At 50.1% G+C, this 13,766-nt stretch overlaps 1 protein-coding gene across 1 annotated transcript; it reads left to right on the forward strand.

Moving 5' to 3' along the window:
* The first annotated feature begins 1,351 nt into the window (after positions 1 to 1,351).
* Positions 1,352 to 12,092, forward strand: FAM210B (family with sequence similarity 210 member B). The gene is made up of 3 exons (XM_027558973.1): positions 1,352 to 1,572; positions 8,866 to 9,041; positions 9,548 to 12,092. The coding sequence occupies exons 1-3, from the start codon at positions 1,387 to 1,389 to the stop codon at positions 9,762 to 9,764; spliced, it is 579 nt and encodes a 192-aa protein (XP_027414774.1). The 5' UTR covers positions 1,352 to 1,386; the 3' UTR covers positions 9,765 to 12,092.
* Positions 12,093 to 13,766: the final 1,674 nt, after the last annotated feature.

Genomic DNA, 13,766 nt, shown 5'->3' on the forward strand with positions numbered 1-13,766 from the left:
CTCCCTGCCAATAGACCCCCAACTGTGTTCAGGAGGACAGTGTGCCTGCTCTGATCTAAGCCAAGTCTGTTTCTTTGCAGGATCCTCAAATTCCAGACTGCCCTGCAGCTAACAGTATCATGTGACTCAGTTCTACCCAGTGAGACAAGGTGGGGGCAGGTTAGGGGCGGTCTTGAGGTACTGAATTTGGGCACATGGATTCCCATCCCTTTGTTGTGCACCTTCTGGTCAGCATGGCTATAACTTCCCTTTGCAGCTAGGTTTCTGGGTACTAATTTCTTTCTGCCAACTGGATGCACTCATAAAATATTTTGAAGGCAGAGGCATCCTCCTGTAGCTTGGGTTGTTTGCTGCTGGTTAACAAGTTGACAGAGATGTGGGGTTTTCTGCAGCAGAATCCAGGTGTCCAGTTGCCAGCCCAACTGTGGACAGTTAGTGGGGACAGAAGCTGCAGCCTGATTCTGCCTTCTGGTATCCAGTGGCCTGTTTTGTGGAAGGCAGCTGCAGTGGCAGCTTTCTGATCCTGGGGTCATTGTCTCTGGCAGTGTGCTCTCAAATTCATTCTTTTCACTAGCTTGCCCCTGACACTCATCTTCCCGCTTGTGACTGAAGGGCCACTCCCCTGGCCCGCCGGTGTTGCTCTAACCAGAGTCTTTCCTGGGGGCCCGGCCTAATGTCCACTCCTCCAGCTTTTCCACTGGTTTTCAAGCAACAATTTTCCGTGCTATTTTTTTCCCCCGGCTTAAAAATAGCAAAGATCTAGAAACACTTTGGATCCTTAGTTTCAACCAAAAGTGCTACCAGGGGTCAGGCATGAGAAGAGGAGGAGGATAAGAGGCCTCGGGGAAGGCTTCGTTTCTGTCTCAGTTTCTTCTGCAGAATGGAGACCCAATATTAGTATCTTCATTGCAGTTAACAGTCGAATACTGTTGTAGATTGCAGTTCCTAAAGATGGTCACGACGATATTTCCCACTCCACAAGCCCTGCCACCCGTGACCTTGCCACTTCCCATCAAGTCGGAGGAATCTAACCCCTTCACTCTTGCATCTGGGCTGGGCTGGCCTCCGACTCCCTCGAAACCAACATGATGAGTCAGGGTCCTTGGGGCTGGAATTAACCCGGTGTCAGAGCTCGCGTCTCCAGTCCTCGCATTGGGCGCCGGGTTCCAGCTCAGGCCCCGCCCACTCCGCGCGCGGCTCCAGCTCCGCCCTAGCCGCTCTGGCAGCGGCGGGGGGGGCGGGGCCTAGGACCGGGCACGACTCTGGCCCCTCCCCGCGGCTCCGGGCTCCTGCTCCCGCGGGCCCCGCCCACCGCGCTGCTCCCCCCCCCCCCTCCCCCCCCCCCGCGGTCTGCTGCTAGGGCGGCAGCGCCCGGCTCTGTGCACCATGGCCGGGCTGCTGGCGCTGCTGAGCCCCGCGGGCCGGGTGGGCGCCCGGGTTCGGTGCCGCGCCACCTGGCTCCTGGGCGCCGCCGCCCCCTGTGTCCCGCCGCCGGTGTTCCTGCCGCTGCTCGGGCCCGGGCCGGACGCCCAGCTGCTGCGCGCCGCCCGCGGGAACTACCAGGGCCGCCAGGTAAGCCTCCCCACCCCCACCCGGTTCCCCGGACACCCGGATCCCCGGACGCTCGGATCACTGGTCCACCTGCGCCGGAGGAGAGCTTTACACGCGCAGCTGCTGAGACCGAACACCTTCAGGTCCCCAGACCCCAAATCTTTTCAAGCCAAGGAAGCGATCTCCCAGTTGACAACCGGGGAAACTGAGGCTCAGGGGGGCGTGGCGAATGCCCAAGGTCACAGCCTCCAGGGGATCCCAGGTGCCCAAAGCTGGGCCTGCGCTGTGGTGGCGGCGGAGAGTATTGGAGGTGGGGTGGACTTGGTATCGACGTTGTCATCCGGCGCTTAGAGTTGTTCCCTTTGAAGTCACGCTGGGGCCCCTCGCTGGGCTGAGGAGGAAGGCTCGGTGGATGCTGCTGTCTCTAACACCACCACCACCTGCCCCCGCACCTTCCCCTCCTCCCCCCGAGTACTTGCTGCCACTCCCTTTTTATCTAACCGCGAGAGCAGGCCTCCCAGTCTGACTGCGGGCGGGACTCGCGCCTGAAACGCAGGGTTACTTCTTTGTGTATATCTTCACTTGCCTTCTATGCATGGTAAGTGAAAACTGGTTTTCATTCAGAATGCAAATGCAGACTGCTCCTTTCTGTAAATATGTTTCAGTTTGATTTTGAAGTGGGTCTCCTTAAAGAAAACAGGTGGTGAGCAGTGCCTTCTGGAGATGCAGAACTCAGTTGGAAGGAGCAGTGCTTGGAGCTTTGCTGCTCTGGTCCAGCCTGCCTGCATCCACTGACCAGGGTTGCTGTCTCACCCTGTCCTCAAGGTCTCTGAGGCCTGGTTGCTGACCTTTCAGGGGGCTAAAAATAACACCTTCCCAACAGTAGTTTGGGGACCATTCCATGAGCTGATGCAGGCCTGAGCATGGTGTCACTGGGAGCCAGTGCTTCTTGAATGTTCCATAGGCCTTTGACCCATGACCTTACCATGCCTCCCCCACAGATGGAGAAACTTCCTTTTCTGCCTTGTGCTGAGCCATCTGACAGGCAGTAGATCTTATCTTTGCCTCCTGAGCCCAGCTTGGGGATCTTCACATGCCTCACACCCTCTGCATACACCCAGGTGTCTCCTGGAGATTCTCCATACATCAGCCTATCTGTCCCTTCCTCCTGGAAGCCTTCCCTGACCACCAGTGACGCCTCCACTGGCCTCTCCTCAGCCTCGTGGGAGTACATCTTCTATGCTCTCCTCATACGGAATGTCCTTCTGATTTGCTTGTCTGTCTGGTTAGCCTGGCACTGGCAGGTGTGTGAGTGTGTGTGTGTGTGTGTGTGTTTGCTGCCCTCCCTCCACCAATCCCAGCCACCACTGCTGTATTTATTAAAGTAAGGAGGCTGTATGAGAAGAGTCAAGAAGTTTTGAGGAATGAGCCAAAAATCTTGCTTAAAAGGTCAGATTGTTAAGAGTGACACCTGTTTTCATTCATGCAGTAAATAATATTAATGATAAACACTATATTGTGTTTACTTTGTAACAGGCACTGTTCTGAGTACTTTGAAAATATCAATTCGTGTAATTCTCACAACAACCCTGAGACATAAACAATACTATTATCTTCACGTAAGCCCAGAGAGGTTGAGTAACTCTCTGAGAAACACAGAGATTACCTGTCAGAACTGGGATCCAAACTAGTCTGGTTCCAAAGCTTTTGCTCTTAACAACTGTTCTTCACTTATTTGTGAGTGTCTGCTCTGGGTTGGCACTGCTTTGACTTCGTGAAAGGCAGCATGTGAGGGAGAACTGGGAGATGAAAACTCTGGGGCTCAGAGAGCCAAGCCATCCGCAAGTGTATGGAAGCACTTTTATCTAAAAACAGACACCGGGGGAGGTACGAAGTTATCTCCAACCAGGACGGCAACTAAGAATATAGCACAGGTTTTTAAGGTGATATCTCACCAAGAAATGAATGTTTGAAAGATTCCTATTCCTTGCAGGTCACCTCTTCATAAATTCCTTTTATTTTAACCTCTTTCGTCTCCTCCAGGCTTAGGAAGAAAAATACATGACTCACAGTGATTAAAGAGATTTTCAAAATAAAAGGAAGAAAATTGTCCATGTTTAAAAAAAAAAATCTAACTCTAGAAAGTTAAAAACTAACCTTGGCACTGGCTAACAGGAAATTGTCCATGTGTCTGAATATTTTGTCCCTCTTGTTGTCTGGCAATAGATACTTGTTATTCTGTAGCTGGAAGTCTGGCTGCGTTTTTGTTTTTCTTTTTTGGCCAAAAGGCCATTTGCCAAAATAGAGCTTGCACAGAAGAGGGAGGAAGAGAGAGAGAGTGGCAGCTCCGCCCCGTCCTGTGAGTGGACAGATGGGGCAGAATGAGGTTCTGTCAGGCCAAGTGTTGGGGTGGGAGTGAAAAGGGCTTCCACTCATCGTCATCCACCCCAGGACATGGTTTGGCTCTGGAAGCCATCCTATCAGTGCCCGGCAGCCCTCCCATCTGGGGCACTTCCTCTGCAGCCAAAAGGCGGGTGGCGACCTGTTTATCAGAAAAAGCCTAAGCTCCCAGCGGCCATTCCGCTGGGCGTCAGAGAACTGGGAGCGTGGGTGCTGGCCCAACAAGGGAGGCTGAAGACAGTTTTTCTTCTCCCCTCCAGAGTCCTGAAGTTCTGAAACAGGCTCTTCCTCTAGGAATGTTCAACTCTTGGGGGACAAGAAGGGGAGTCTGTAGTGCAGAACACAGTCTGAGCACTGCCGGCCAGCTCACAGCTTCACCCCAAAGCCCCGATCTCCCATCTGTCAAAGTGGAAGTGACAGAGGTACCCGTAGCATGAGGTCGTGAGGGTTTTTATAAAACCTTTAAAGTGCTAAGCTCAGTGGCTGGCTCAACAGAAGTGGCCTCTCCTGAGAATACTCGTGGTTTTCCTAAAACCTTTCAAAACATGATAGGCTTTCCTGCCTATCAGAATCAGTCTCTGGGACCCCATAAACGGATACTGGCTCAGTGATAAAGAATCTGCCTGCAATGCAGGAGACATAGGAAACGTGGATTTGATACCTAGGTCAGGAAGATCTCCTGGAGAAGGAAATGGCAACCTGCTCCAGTATTCTTGCCTGGAGAAACCCATGGACAGAGAAGCCTGGCGGGCTACAGTCCAGGGGATTGCAAAAGTCAGACACAACTGAGCAACTAAACCACCCACCACCACCCCTTTTTTTAACTGTTTGTTTTCATAAGTCTGAAAACCCCCCGCAGAAGTTAAAGCTAAAGGCCGTGAGAAAATACAGTTCATCCCCACCCTTAAGGCCTTAACACTTAATTCCCAGGGACAGAACAGCCTTAATGGTACTGAAATTTAATTCCAGGATGAAAGCTTCCAGGTGTTTGGGCGGTGGGGGGGTGGGGGGGCGGGGGGGTGGAGGGCGCACGTGTGTGTGTGTGTGTGTGTGTGCGTGTGTGTGTGCGTGTGCGTGTGTGTGTGTGTGTGTGTGTGTGTGTGTGTTTTCAGTCCTAACTGCAGTTTGGGAACAAAAGAGATGCTCTTTCAATTGGGAGGTAATGAAAAGACTCTTAACTCATAAATCTGAGTTTTGTACCAGCTTTTGGGAGAAGAGGGGCAAATGAGTAGCAGTTGCATATGATTATAAATCAAGGATGACTAGGCAAATTTTGTTTTCTTTTGGCCGCATGACTTGAAGGATCTTAGTTCCCTGACCAAGGATTAAGCCCTTCCCCCTCAGCAGTGAAAGCAAGGTGTCCTAACCCCTGGGCTGCTAGGGAAGTCCCAGTTCTGAGCAAGTTTCCATCCAAGACTGAATTCCACCTGCTCCTCGCCATGCCCAGAATGTGGCTCTTCACTGAGCCGCCTTTCCTTCCTCTGCTTTTGTACCTTACCTTCCACAAACATGTAGCACATACACTTTATCATTCCAGCAGCTGACTCAGAGCCAGGCCCTCCTGTCCTGCATGAAGCCAGGGTGAGATCCTGCCCCAGAGGTTACCAGGCACAACAACGCTCCCAGACACAACAGACATTCTTTGTCGGCCAAAAATGTGCTATGGCTCCTAGCTTAGCCCGCAGGATAAATTTTAGAATCCATACTTTGTATTTCAGTTGAATCAAATTCTACTTCGTAAAAAGGAATGAAGTTGGATACCTGCTACAATGTGGATGACCCTTGAAAACATGATAAGTGGAAAAAGCTGCAGTAGTCTGTTCAGGCTGCTATAACAAAAATACCATAGACTGGGCGGCTTAAGGGCTGCCCAGGTGGTGCTAGTGGTAAAGAACCTGCCTGCCAGTGGAGGAGACATAAGAGATATGGGTTCGATCCCTGGGTTGGGAAGATCCCCTGAAGGAGGGCATGGCAACCCACTCCAATATTCTTACCTAGCAAATCCCATTGATAGTGGAACCTGGCAGGTTACAGACCATAGGGTTGCAAAGAATCAGACACAACTGAAGTGACTGAGCACTCAAGCACAGGTGGCTTAAACAGCAAACATTCATTTCTCACAGCCCAGGAGGCTGTAAGTCCAAGGTCAGGACAGGTGAGGGTCTTGTCTGGTGAGGGTCTGCTTCCTGGTTCATTGCCAGCTGTCTTCTGTCCTCTTGGCATGTCCTCACATGTTAGAAGGGACAAGGTAGCCCTCTGGGGTGTCTTTTATAAGAGCCCTGATTGCATTCATGAGGGCTTCACTCTCAAGACCTAGTCACCTCCCACCTCCAAATACGGTCAGGGTGGGGATTTGGTTTCATTGTATGAATTTGGGGGAGGGGAGGCAAGTTGCACAAACTTTCAGTCTGTAGCGGAAGCCAGTCACCAAAGGCCCCGTGTTGCATGATCCTATTCATATTAAAAACATCCAGAATGGGCAAATCCATAGACAGAAAGGAGGTTGGTGTCTCCATTCCCCCCCCCCCGGCAAGACGGGGGAGAGGGGAATGGGAAGTAACTGCAGATCAGTGACAAAAATCTTCCAGAATTAGACCCTGATGATGACTGCACAATGGCAGACACACATGAACCATGCAACTGTGTACTTTAAAGAGAGCAGTCCGGGAGGGCCTCCCTGTGGTGGTGCTGGATAAAGATCTGGAGGCAGTGCTATGAGGCCCTCTGGGGAAAAACTTCCTGGCAGATGGAACAGCAGATGCCAGGGCCTGTCGGGCCTGGCCTGTCCTCCTTAAAGCAGCAAGGAAGCTGGGCGGCTGGAATGGGAAGCAGGAAGGAGAAGGGTTGGGTGGGGGGTGGTGTCTGGAGGGCCAGGGGGGCTAGTGCATAGACTACTTTAGCTTCCAGGAGGCCTCTGAGCGGGGGCGGTGCTGTAATCCCACCTTGGATCTCACAGGCTGTCTCTGGCCACTCTGTTGAGGGGTCAAAGGTAGGATTGGGGGACAGCTAGGAAGAAGCCATCACAGTCACCCAGGGAAGAGGTGAGGAGCTTGGGCCAGGGTGATAGGAGTGTTGGGTGGGGAGGTGAGGGGGGTTGAGTTTGGACCTGGTGGGGTCGGCTGATAGCTGGTTGTGGGAATCAGTGACTCAGGTTTCAGGCAGAGCATCTAGGAGGATGTGGTTTGCCGAAACAGGGACAGCTGTGACCTGGAGAGGAGCATGTGGGTGGGAGTGGGTCAGGAGCTTGTCCAGACCTGTTGTGGATGTGTGACCGTGGACATCACAGCCAAGGCAGATGCGCCAGCTCAGAGTTCAGGGAGACACACATCTGGGTCACCACCCGAGGCGGGGTGTCAGCAGGGCCCAGCTGATGTCATGTGGGGGTTTGGACCACTTCTTGCTCCCAGTGCCCTCCCTTGGTGGACACACGGAGTGACCAGAGAGGAAACCCAGCGGCCACCTATGCCTCCAGAGCAGGGTGGGGCGGGGCTGGGAGGGCCGCTGCCTCATTCGGTTTGGAGGCTGCTGCTCTGGATATCTGGGTATCATTTAATTTCATTCCTGGGGTCGCCATGACGCATGTCATTGTCCCTACCCCCAACCCCTGCCTTGCCAGCTTTTGAGGTATGCCTGTGCCCCTGCATGTTCTAAAAATATAAGGAAATGGCCTCCACTTCAAAGTCCATAACCGGAGCTGGCTGACCCAGATCCTGTCCTTGAGAAGAGCTCTGTCTGTGAGGTCTGTCATGAGAGCTGAAGCAATCCTTTGATGAAAAAGCACTCTGCGTGGAGAAGTTTTGTCTTCTGAACCCAATATTATTGTTTTTGTTTCTCTCAAACCGTTCCAGGCCTTGTAGACGCTCAATAAATGTTAATGGACACCCTACATAGTAAATAATTTCTCTGCAAACCCCCAATGCTGTATTTATGGCCTAGGAACTAACCCTCCCCCTATATCTGTTCAGATCTCAGGGATAAACCTTGATTCCAAAAGTAAATATATCATAGCTTCTGTTCCCATTTATTTCACACCCACTGTCTTATAGAGTCTAGCCTGGTTGTCGTGCATAAGATAACACCCGTTTGTTTTCTTACAGTCAAGGAGGTCAGAAGCCCATGAGGTCTCATAGGTGCTAACCTCAGTGCATCGCAGAGCTGGGTCCTTCCAACTGCTCTGGTGGTGGTGGTTTAGTCGTGTCTGACTCTTGTGACCCCATGGACTCTATGTAGCCCACCAGGCTCCTCTCTGTCTATGAGATTTTCCAGGCAAGGATATTGGAGTGGGTTGCCATTTCCTTCTCCAGAGGATCTTCCTGACCCAGGGATTGAACCTGGGTCTTCTGCATTGCAGGCAGATTCTTTACTATCTGAGTCGCCAGGAAAGTCATTTCCTGTCTTTTCCAGCTTCTAGAGCTGCCTGCATCCCTTGGCTTGCCCCTTTCCTCCATCTTCAGAGGGAGTAGCACCAGCCTCTGCAAATCTGACTCTGCTTCTCTCCTCATGTCAGCTTCTCTGACCCTGCTGGCTCCCTCCCTTCACTTACAAGGACCCTTGTGATCACATTGGTCCCACTCAGAAGATCCAGGATGATTTACCCATCTTAGGATCTTTAACTGAATCCTACCTGCAAAATCCTTTTGTCACATAAGGTAACATATTCACAGGTTCCAGGGCCTAGGAACTAGACATCTTTGGGGCCATCGTTTTGCCCATCACATGTGGTACCCAGCCCTTCAGTGCACTCAGTGGCGTAGCGGGCATTAGCCTCAGCTGATGAAGAAAGAGAGGAACTCATCTCTCATTGGATAAGAAAGAGCAGAACATCGCATGATTCTGAAGGTGGTGATGTGGTGATGACCACTCACATCCTTGCTCCTGCCCTCAAGTGTCTCCCTTTCTTTGGTTTGTGTGCAGGACCCCAGCAAAATCACTGTGACCACAGGCAGCAATATCAAGGGCACAGAGGAGGAAAAGCTAAGCAAGTCGCAGCAGCTGAAAAAGATTTTTCAAGAATATGGTGCCGTGGCAGTGTCACTGCACATTGGAATCTCATTAATCTCCTTGGGAATGTTTTACATGGTTATTTCAAGGTAAGATTGGGACAGTAGTAGGTATTCGTTTTTTGCTTTCATGTAAGAGTCTTTGAGCGGAGAAGGCAATGGCACCCCACTCCAGTACTCTTGCCTGGAAAATCCCATGGATGGAGGAGCCTGGTAGGCTGAAGTCCATGGGGTCGCTAAGAGTCGGACGCGACAGTGACTTCACTTTCACTTTTTCACTTTCATGCATTGGAGAAGGAAATGGCAACCCACTCTAGTGTTCTTGCCTGGAGAATCCCAGGGACGGGGGAGCCTGGTGGGCTGACGTCTATGGGGTCACGCAGAGTCGGACACGACTGAAGTGACTTAGCAGCAGCAAGAGTCTTTGAGAGTAAGAACTTTCTTCCTAAGACTTAGTATTCATCTAGCTACTTTTACTTACATTTTAAAAAAATAGTGTAAATCTCATAGCCAAATTGAGTGCTTAACTTAGTCCCTTGCTGTAGTAAATATCTTTTGTGTTTCTGTGTTTGTCTGTCTGTCTCTCTCCCCTCCAGTGGTGTGGACATGTCAGCCGTCCTGCTTAAACTCGGCTTTAAAGAGTCACTGGTCCAGTCGAAAATGGCGGCCGGCACAAGCACCTTTGTGGTGGCCTACGCCATCCACAAGCTGTTCGCGCCCGTGAGGATCAGTATTACCTTAGTTTCTGTGCCCTTGATTGTCAGATACTTTCGGAAAGTGGGAATTTTTAAACCTCCAGCGGCAAAGCCTTGATGAACTCTTCAACTGTGGGCCTGAAAACCTATTTCTTGTAAATGACACATGCTAGATTGGTTTTAGGATGTAGGTTTTGTGGTGGGTGGGTAGCAGGGGCTAATTGTTGCATTCTCACAAATAGGATTTACTTTTGCCAGCAAAAATTCAGGGTTTCAAATCATTGTAGTTTTTCCGCTTTAAAGTTTGGGTAATGCTATTCATCACAGGGCTTGTCTGCATACTCTAAAAATGTCAGCAGAACACCACCAATGAGTTGTCATGTCAGACAAAACTGTCAGCCAGGAAGTGTTCCTTCCAGAAGACCATTGGTGAGGGTCTGCCTGCAAGAGCCTCAGGAGTTCATCTTTGCTCAAATTCTTGAAGGGTAGTGATTCATTAAGCTGATTTTTAAAATTCCCCTTCCTCCCATACTTGTCAGGCTGCTGCTGCTGCTGCTGCTAAGTCACTTCAGTCGTGTCCAACTCTTAGCGACCCCCATGGACTGCAGCCTACCAGGCTCCTCCATCCATGGGATTTTCCAGGCAAGAATCCTGGAGTGGGGTGCCGTTGCCTTCTCTGACTTGTCAGGCTGCCTGCAGTTTAATATGCAGTATTGTGCAAAACAGAGTCCAGTGCTACAATTAATGAAGCAGAATTGAGGACTTCCCAATATGTAATCAGGATCTAAATTAGCATCAACACTTTGACATTCATTATACTTGTTTGGGCAAAGAAAACAAATAAGTATTTCTGGTATGTTTCATTGATTCCCAAACATCTTCAAATCTGGACATGTAGAGCCTGCCTCAGCTGGTTTTTCACAAATTTCATTAAAGTAGGTCAGAATCATTTGTCTCTTTAGGTAAAAACTGGAAACTTTGTCCAACAGTAATGGCATCAGTTGGCTCCACTGCATGTATATGGAAAGCTGAGACAATCTTGGCCTAACTCACTCTGTCTCAGACTTCAGACATTCCAGAATCACTGTCACAATGTTTACACTGAATTGCTACTTCTATTTTTTAATTGAGTTAAAATTATGTGTGTAAAAAAAGATTTTGTATCACTCTCTAAAAAAGCAAAGTTACTAGCAGTTTCTGTAAATAAGAGGCCACTACAAAATATATAACACAGTAATAATACAAGCTGGGGAGGGACTGAGCCAGTTTACCAGATAAAGGGGGTGTGACCTGAGACCCCCACATTCTCTGTTAGGGACATTTAAGAATAGAAATCGAAGCACACGCACTCAAATTGAGACTTTCTCTGCGGAATAGTCAGAAGCAGGCAACAGAGAAGGAATGTCTTCCGGTAGGCTTCAGCGTCACTGACAGCTGCCCCACCCCGGGCCGGGCTCCTGCAGGGCACCTGCTCCACACCCGGGAACCCCACTGTAACCCGTCTGCCCCTCTGCCATGGATGAGGGGTTATGTTTATCTTTCTGGCTCCCAGATTTACTTTTTATTTTAGTTTTTTGGTTTGATTAACTACACTTGTGACAATCAGAAAACTGAAGCAACTGTAAACTGATCCTCCTGGTTTTACTGAGCTCGGACTATTGACATTTTCCTAGTTAGACCTTAGTAATACACATCAATCGGTTATTTCAGTTAACTTTTAAAAGTATCTTCATGGGACACATTCTCCACTTGCAAGATCTTTAAAGTGCATCGGGTATTTTCTCCCCTTTTAAAGCAATTAGCCCGTTGCCAAAAAGTTTTAGCCATTTAAAGTTGGAACTGTCTTTCTGGGGTCTAATTCCAAGGACCATGGACACAGCAGAACAAGATGAAGGCACCAGGGCTAGGTAATTCCTTGTGAGGCAGGACCAGCACTTCTGTGTTGCTGTCTCTATGGCAATAGTTAGCTTTGGGCTCCTAACCACCTTCCACACCGGCCTCCCAACCCATTCAGATCCTGAGTAATGCCTATGCAAAAAAGCCCACAGGGATTCCTCCAAGTTTAAGGGCTTAAATCTCAAACTTTGATTCTGTGTTTGGAGAAATGAGAGTGGACTGAAAGGGCAAGCAATAAATTATCGTACCAAATAGCCATAGCGTTCGCTTCTAAGCCCCAATGCCACTCCACTCCTGTGGCCAGTGGTCAAAACAGAACAGAGTTAACTAGAGAGGAGAGAAAGTCAAAGGATCAGGGAACTAGAGCATTATGTGAATTCACCAGCAAGATGTACAGATCACTTGTATTTTGTTTTTATGGAACTAGGGGAATAGAACTGATGATCTATTTTAGAAATGTAAGCCATTGTTCACCTCTGATTTTTTAATCTGACAAAATGAGCAGCTTAAGTTCCATGAAACGAATAAACGTCTTTATAAAGTTTGTGAAGAACCTGTTATTCCTCTTGTGGTAAGCCATCCCTGCTGCCAGTGACAAGCCAGCACTGCGTGTGACTAGTTTGCTAATGTGGCCCCGTTGTAGTGAGCTCTTTTCTGGGCCTGTGTGGGATTGTCTCGGGGAAATGTGGCTTAGCTAATAGCCCTGATGGGGTTAGTCATGTCATGTTGACCACGGCTGGGGTAGATGGATGAACTACTACTTTGGGATATAAAGCTCAAGACTATGGAAACTGGAAGTTCCTTTGTCCTAAGGCAATCAGACACTGCAGTTTTACCCACTTGTTTTGATGTTTCCGTGACTACTTCACCAACTCTGCCATGGAAGTGTATAGCACTTGTGTGGACATTTCTGATCTCTGTACCTCTTGCATTGAAAGTTGGCCATGAAAGCTTATTTCCTCTCCTAGTTCTCAGTAAGTTCAACACTTCCACCTTTGTCTTCATCATGGTCAAGTTCACCACCTTGGTTGATGCACAGGTGTTGGCAGCTAGAAATATGTAATTTTACGTGATAGGAGCACATAGAACCTGAGACCAAAAATGGGAGAGACCAGCTCCTCACGGCATCTCATTTCTAGGCCGAGACTGAACAGCTGGTGGAAAGAATTACCTGTGGACTGCAAGCAGACTTATCTGTGGACTTGGGTTTCAAGTTGACACAGATGCCACAACTCTAGGGTGTCCCATGGGGACCAGGTGACGAGGGTAAGGGAAGCCCCGGCCAGCTGTACTGAGGGGGCAGCAGTGCCCACTTGTATGAACCACTTTGAACACTGGCAGCACCCAGACTCTGATTCGGCTGGGGAGGGAGTCTGGCTGGGTGAACACTTTTACCACAGAATCAAGACCGAGGGCCAAACTGGGAAAATCAGGTTGCCGGGAGCTGGCTCACCCGACACGTGGAGCTCCTCACCATGCTGTCAAGAACATGGTCAGAGCCCAGAAGCGGGCGGGTGTGGACATGGATGGCTGACCCCTCCCCTCTGTCCAGCCAGACCACCTGCAGCTCTAGTGAACCCCCAGCAGCCCCCATGCCGGGATCACTCACTTCTGTGAGCTGTTGCTGACTGGGTAGGTGACTCCTCAGGATGAGGACTCCAGCGGGCTGTGGTCATGCACTATGGTGCATGTCCACCGCCCAGGACAGGGACCAAGGCTCGGGGGCACCAGGGACATTGGAGGGTGCTGGCTGCGCTCACACCCGCGCCTGGTGTTCCCCGGCAGAGCACCCCACTTCCAGTTCCCCCCACCAATGGGCCATATTTCCTGCAGGGCCCTCCCTCAGGCTGCAAGGACCTCTTGCCACACCTGCCTCTACACTTTAAATCCTGTCTTTCAAGTCCAACTGAGAGGCTCCTTCCCCAGGGCCCTGCTCCCTTTCTGTTCCCTAACCCATCACAAGGTGCCTGCTGGTTGACTCTTCCTCCCTCCCCCACCCCCAGGAGTGTAGGACGAGGGATGAGGGAAGGAAGGGAATGAAGGAAGGCCCATATGTCCATGGGCCTGCCGACCTCCCCCTCCCCACCACCTAGTGACAGGATTAGCCCAGTTTCTCAAAGTGTCTGTCAAATGTGAACTCCGGGGGGATGCACTGTAATGGCAAGGTGACACATGTGAGAACTTTATAAAAACATCAACACCATGAGAGAAAACAAGGCTTTAC

This window comes from Bos indicus x Bos taurus, chromosome 13 (assembly GCF_003369695.1).
Source record: "Bos indicus x Bos taurus breed Angus x Brahman F1 hybrid chromosome 13, Bos_hybrid_MaternalHap_v2.0, whole genome shotgun sequence".
Classification (NCBI taxonomy): domain Eukaryota; kingdom Metazoa; phylum Chordata; class Mammalia; order Artiodactyla; family Bovidae; genus Bos; species Bos indicus x Bos taurus.

Excerpts from the sequence above, each read along its gene's own strand:
- FAM210B (XM_027558973.1), top strand. The coding sequence starts at position 1,387 with ATGGCCGGGCTGCTGGCGCTGCTGAGCCCCGCGGGCCGGGTGGGCGCC. Across the intron at positions 1,573-8,865 it reads GGAACTACCAGGGCCGCCAG|GACCCCAGCAAAATCACTGT; the intron begins GTAAGCCTCCCC and ends GTTTGTGTGCAG. Across the intron at positions 9,042-9,547 it reads TTTTACATGGTTATTTCAAG|TGGTGTGGACATGTCAGCCG; the intron begins GTAAGATTGGGA and ends TCTCCCCTCCAG.